At 43.3% G+C, this 6,242-nt stretch overlaps 1 protein-coding gene across 1 annotated transcript in view; it reads right to left on the reverse strand.

Annotated features, from left to right (window-relative positions):
* TTC23L (tetratricopeptide repeat domain 23 like) overlaps positions 1 to 5,484 on the reverse strand; it is a 46,696-nt gene extending 41,212 nt beyond the window's left edge. The window contains exons 1-2 of the mRNA XM_027092672.1: positions 4,223 to 5,484; positions 3,089 to 3,163 (exon numbers count right to left, since the gene is read on the reverse strand). Of these exons, the coding sequence (XP_026948473.1) occupies positions 3,089 to 3,156 (68 nt within the window). The 5' untranslated portion in view covers positions 3,157 to 3,163; positions 4,223 to 5,484. The remainder of the gene's footprint in view (positions 1 to 3,088; positions 3,164 to 4,222) is intronic.
* Between the last annotated feature and the right edge of the window lie 758 nt (positions 5,485 to 6,242).

The following is a 6,242-nucleotide window of genomic DNA, read 5'->3' on the forward strand; positions in this document are numbered from 1 at the left end:
CACACACACACACACACACACACACACACACACACACACACCATGCAGATCTCAGACTATGATGCTGAACATAACCATGAATGGGTAATTGGTATGATAAAGATAAAAGCCCAAAGAGTTAATCTTACATAACAAAAAAGATAACCATATCCTAACTCTACCAGAGACATCATAAAGTGATCCAGAAGAAATAGAATTCTAAGATATTAAGAGCAACAACAGAAATTTTAATTATTAATAAGTTCCCCCAAAGGAATCACCTTTGTATTCACGATAGCTTTTAAAAGTTCAACCATAGTATAGTTTTTAAAACAAAATTTATCTTCCTTTTCCACTGATTAGATAAGTAATGAATTTTCATTGTAAGAAAAACAAAAAGAGGAAAATTTAGAAGGAAAGTAAATGTCAAGCGTAACCTTTTACACCAGGTTCGAATAAATGACATCCTAATACCCATCCAGAGCCCTGTTCTAAATAACCTATGTTTACTTAGGCATGTGGGCAAACCAGGTTATGTGGACAGGACAGCAACGTTTCTTCAGGCCCAAGCCCAGGGCCCAGCAGGACTGCCTTCTGCCCACAAACAGAAGTGTGCTTTCAGAAGACATGCAAATTCAATGGAGAAGCCAGGGAAGGCTGGCGCAGCACTGTAATCAGGAGACAGGTGCTAAACCTGCCTGTTCTCTGCCTAGTGAATTCCGTACTCCTCCTCCAACTCGAATGTCACCTCTGCTGGAAGTCTAGCACTGGAGTAGCAGTAGAAACACCCTCTACAGGGCTTGCAAAAGTCTTCTCCAACTTCTACTATAGTGCGAATCACGCAACAGTCTCATTTTCAAAATCTGCTTTTGTTTCGGAGTCTTCTTTGCTTCCTAGCCAGTTAACTCCACCAGGGCTGGGGCTGAGTCTCATTTGTTTCTAAGAAACCCTGATACCTGGCTCACAGCAAAAACAAATAATGGCTGGTTAAATAATGAACAAATGAATGGAAAAAGAAAGTGTAAGGCCTTTAGGATACCTGAAAAAGACTGAAGGTGGAGGAAATCTGTGACAAGAGATCATAACTCAAGAAAACTCACGGAAAGAAAGCTCAGTCCCTCAATAGAAGGCTTCGCGTAGGCTGCATATTTCACCCACCCGAAGCAGAAGTTCAATCTACTGGGGTCACCAAAGAGATTACTAATTTTGGATATTAAAAATTATAAGCCCCAGGGGCTTCCCTGTGGCGCAGTGGTTAAGAATCTGCCTGCCAATGCAGGGGATAAGGGTTCGAGCCCTGGTCCGGGAAGATCCCACATGCCGCAGAGCAACTAAGCCCGTGCACCACAACTACTGAGCCTGCGCTCTAGAGCCCACGAGCCACAACTACTGAGCCCATGTGCCACAATTACTGAAGCCCACGTGCCTAGAGCCCGTGCTCCACAACAAGAGAAGCCACTGCAATGAGAAGCCAGCACACCGCAAGAGTAGCCCCCACTCACCGCAACTAGAGGAAGCCCGTGCGCTGCAACGAAGACCCAATGCAGCCAAAAATAAATAAATAAATTTAAATAAATAATTTTAAAAAAAAAATGATAAGCCCTAAATATTTAAATTTCAGCCTTGAATGAAATTAAGCTGAGACCAAAGGGAGCAAGCTTCAACAGCAGGGCCTCAAAGGAAGTAGAAACATTGAGGTCTTGACAAATGACTTGAGACTGCCAAGCCCTGAACTAGCTTTGAACATTTTGCTATGAAAGGTAAAAAACATGCCTGGAGAATATTGACCAGTTAGATATCTGGAAGGATAGTCAGAATAAAATAATTAGGCCAGTTAAATGAAAGATCTGCTAGGTTTCTAACTTACTCTACATGTTGCCATCATAAATGTGAATTCTGACTAGTAAAATTAAATATGAATTATCTGATTATTTCCAAGATACTCTACTGTAAACTCTACATTTTTAACTTCAATTTTATATTTGTATAACCCTTAACCTTAAGATATTTTATGAGATGGTATAGAATTACACTAATACATTAACTACTAGTCTCATGTGGCTATTAAGCACATGAAATGTGTCTGGTCTGAATTGAGATCTGCTGCAGGTGTAAAACACACACCGAAATTCAAAGACTTAATTGAAGAAAAAGTATTTCATGAATTACGTTATGTAATATTTTAGACATACTGAAATAAATAAATATGGTGTTAAAATTAAATTTACCTGTTTAGTTTTATTTTTTAATATGGCTACTTAAAAATTTAATATTACATTTGTGGCTTGCGTTATATTTCTACTTGATAGCATTGGTATAGAGCAATGGTTCTCAACCAAGGGTGATACTGCTCTCAGGGGACATTTGGCAATGTCTGGAGATATCTTGGCTTGTCACAACTGGGACAGTGCTACTGACATCTCATAGGTAGAGACCAGGGATGCTACAATGCACAGGACAGCCCTCACAACAAAGAATAATCGGATCCAAAATGTCAATAGTGTCGAGGTTGAGAAACCCTGGTATAGAGGAGTGGTTAAGGAATGGACTCTGGAGTCAGACTGCCCAGTTTGAATAGCATTTACTAGCTGTGTGACTTCGAGCAAATTGCCTAACCTCTCTTTAATTAATATTCCTTACCTAAAAAATGGGGTAATCACAGTACTTCCCTCACAAAGTTTTGGGGGAATTAGTTGCATTAATATGCATAAGTACTTAGAACAGTGCCCGGCACATAGTATTTGCTCAATAAGTATTAGCTGTTATGATGTGAAATTTTTAATTCACTTATTGTCTCTTTATTTCATGAAACAATTTCAATTTCTCATTAATTTTTCTATATTTAATTCTCCATGACTTTACCAATCTTGCTATAAGTAACCTATCTTTATAAAAAAAATTGAAATTTTCCTTAAGTTAGGAAAAAACATTTGTTTTCCATCTTGCATAGGTTGCACAGGTACAAATGGACATTAGAACAGAACCATTATTAGCATACAACACAGAAGCTCAATCTTCTCTACTATATAATATGCATGCAAAGTTCACCAAGGTTTGCCTTAAGTGGAGGTCCCAATGTTTCAGGCCACTGAGTGAGTATGATACTTACAGATGGAAGCAGAAGTCCCAGTCGGTGTCATTGCTGACAGTCGGGATGCGGATGGGGCTGGCTCGCATCTTCTTCCTACCAAGAATCACATGTGAGGTCAGCTTTGAAAGAAAACGCTTAGAAGTCTGTTCTGTTTTCCCTTTGTTGGATGCTATCAGCATTAAAATGAAACTGCCCAAATACATAACCCATCCTAAATCCACAAATAGACTATACACAACACTCATGTATGGAAACCGTGGAAAGCAGAAATTAAAGACATTTGCCAAATTAAATCCCTGAATCAAATTTCCTTCCTCTAATTTTTACTTCACATTACCTCCAAAATTCCCTACCTTTTTTACCCCTTAAGCCAACACATTAACAGCTCCTGAATCAACAAAACTATGATCTCCTACTCAAGTCAGATACTGTTTTTGCAGGTAACCCGCTCTCACTACTAACAGTGTATCTGTTGGTTAATTCTTCTCCGTGTCCCTTGGGCCGTCTCACTACTTGATAGGTGATCCTAGTTAAGGAGCTAAAACACATGCGTCTGCTTTGGTTGCTGTCATTAGCTGATGGGGGAAATGACTGAAACTCATGGCAAAAAATCTGATCTGTAATTATCTGCTAAATTGAACCCTCATGGCTATCCGTGTCGCTTAATCAAATCGAACTCGAACGCAGTTATTTATCGAACATTGGTACCCACCAAGTCCCTCCTCATTTCACCCTGCAGAATGTCACTCATTCCCACCTGAGCCCTGAGGAGCTAGCTCTCTGACTCAGACTCCACAACATTCACAATCCAAAGACTAGAAGGGAAGATTCACTAATTTGTCTTTCTCATCTCTACTTTCAAAACTGTGGCCAGGGCGAGGGGTTCTGACGTCTCAACCTCCTAAATTCTGTTCCTGTGCGGTTTCACATGGCCCTGGATTGTAACACCACTATCGCCCCCCTCTCTCAAGTGCAAATCGCTTCCTTATTTTCTGCCGTTGTCTCCCCTTAACTTTGTAAACCTTAACACCACATTCCGAGCAACGTCCGAGCTTCCCCTGGCTTCTTTCCTGTGGGCGGTGCCCCGGCCGCAGAGGCTCTAGCCCGAAAAGCGGGCGGGGGCGGCCGAGAGGCAAGCGTGACGCGGCGTACCTGGCCGAAGGCAGAGGAGCCACGGCCCAGAACTAGACTTCCCGGCTCCCTCAGCCTGGCGGCTCGGCTTCCGCCGGCGGCTTCAGTGTACCGGCCTCTTGGGACCTCGTTCAAGGCACCGTTAGGTTGCCTTGCGGAAGAGAGGAGCTCACCTAGCTCTACCTTTCCCGCCCGCCGCCGGAGTTCCGGCTACTGAGACAATGGGGTTACCATGGAAACTGAACGTTGCGGGCGGCGCCCGCGCCTGTAGCCATGGCGACGAGGGGCACTTCCGGCCCAGCGGAATCCCAGGCCATCCCCGCAAACCATAGCTGCCGCCGCACCCTTGCCTTAACGGTCCCCGCGGGCGAGACTCGGGCGACCTTAGCTTCGTCCCCACACTTCCCTCTGCTGCGGCTGAACGGTCCACTACTGTTTTTCTTAAAGGGACCTCTCGGAGATAACGACGCCGGAAGAGAAGGTAAATCCCATCGAAGGATGGAAAGGGGCGTCCGGCTCCACGACCTTACCAGTTTAAAGCTGCGACGACGTACCGGGCTGTATTCGGCGACACTCTTCGCCCCCGCGTGCCCCTCCGCGCGCCCTGCACCCTCACAGTTGCCCAGCTGTTCGGGTCCTCCGGGCCCGCGAGGAAAGGCTCAGATAGAACTATTGACGGTGCTGGCACCGTCTGTGTTGCCACTCCCGGTAAGATTAGAGCTACGCATGGATAAGGGAGCGGAGTGCAGGAAGTGAGTAGCTTAAGATATGGACCACTTGTTCTGCTAATGATTAGCAGTTCAGAGAATATTTTTGAGGGTAGAGGGCGCATTTGGCAAACACCACATAGCCCTAAGTTATGCACCATGTATCCTTATCCTACCCATCTTCAGTGGCCTGAAATACCCACAGTGGTAACAGTAACTCAGATCTGACAGGTACAGGAGCAATTGTGGTTAATAACCAAATGAACATCACTGGCTCAAGCAGCCTCGGGTTTCAGGGTGTTGCCATGAACCCCACAATGAATTAGGGGCTGTGACAAGTCAAGTTGGAACTGGTATGTCCCTCTCCTTTTCAAACAAGAGCAGGCTCAGTAGAAAAAGAAGGAAAATATTTACCAAGAACTTGACAGGTGGTGTTTACATTCAGGTTTGTTCTTTCCAGTTCCGAGGCTGAAGTTTGATTGCTGTTGATCCAAGACTGCCAAGGTAGCCTTTCTGAAGTTAGGTTGGAGGAGCTATTTAAGTGAATTTGCTTTAATATCTCTTAACTAAAACCTGATGGCCTATTAAAGTTTAAATCTGTACCCTCAAACTCCTGAGCCAAAATTTTAGAAAGACCCCACCCCTTCTATTCTCTGTTTTCTAAAAGAACCCTCAGCATGAAAGGATGATGAGAGCATTGAGCTGGGCTTCAGGATGTCAGGGTTCTGCTTTGGACTGTGTGCCCTGGGGCAAGTCACAGCCTAGGGGACTGAATTTTCTTGCCAGTACATTGAGAGTGTTTGTACCACTTGCTTTCTAGAACCCCTTCCAGTTCCAGGATTCTGTGAGGATAAACCACAGATTTTTATGATTCTATGAACATAATATTGAATATTTAATATGAATATTTAACATGTATGGGGATAAAGGGCAGAACTGGTTTCCTGTTCTCTAACACTTATTTCCCTTATCCTTGTTACAAGTTGGTCTTCAATGAAATGGAAAGTTTTAATGTTCTGTCATTCTAGGAAATGGCTATGAAGTTGTTTCTAAGTGTATTAAATATAACTTTTCTTTCCTGAACACTTGCTTTGCTGATCCTTGTGAGGGGGACATGTGGTACCAGAACAGTCACTGAGTTCCCATTCCCTAAAGCCAACACTCTGGCTCCACCTCCATTTAATTAGCTCATCTGTAAAATTAGAAATCAAATGAAAAGAACTTTAAAGACTTTTAGAGTTCTAAACCTCTGTGACACTTTTTCTTTCCTTACATCTTAACCCTGGCTGCAAATGTAAAGTTAGTTATAGAGTTGCAGGAGGGGAAATGTCACA

Source organism: Aethalodelphis obliquidens, unplaced genomic scaffold, assembly GCF_003676395.1.
Source record: "Aethalodelphis obliquidens isolate GAN/ISIS:26980383/991018 unplaced genomic scaffold, ASM367639v1 scaffold80, whole genome shotgun sequence".
Classification (NCBI taxonomy): domain Eukaryota; kingdom Metazoa; phylum Chordata; class Mammalia; order Artiodactyla; family Delphinidae; genus Aethalodelphis; species Aethalodelphis obliquidens.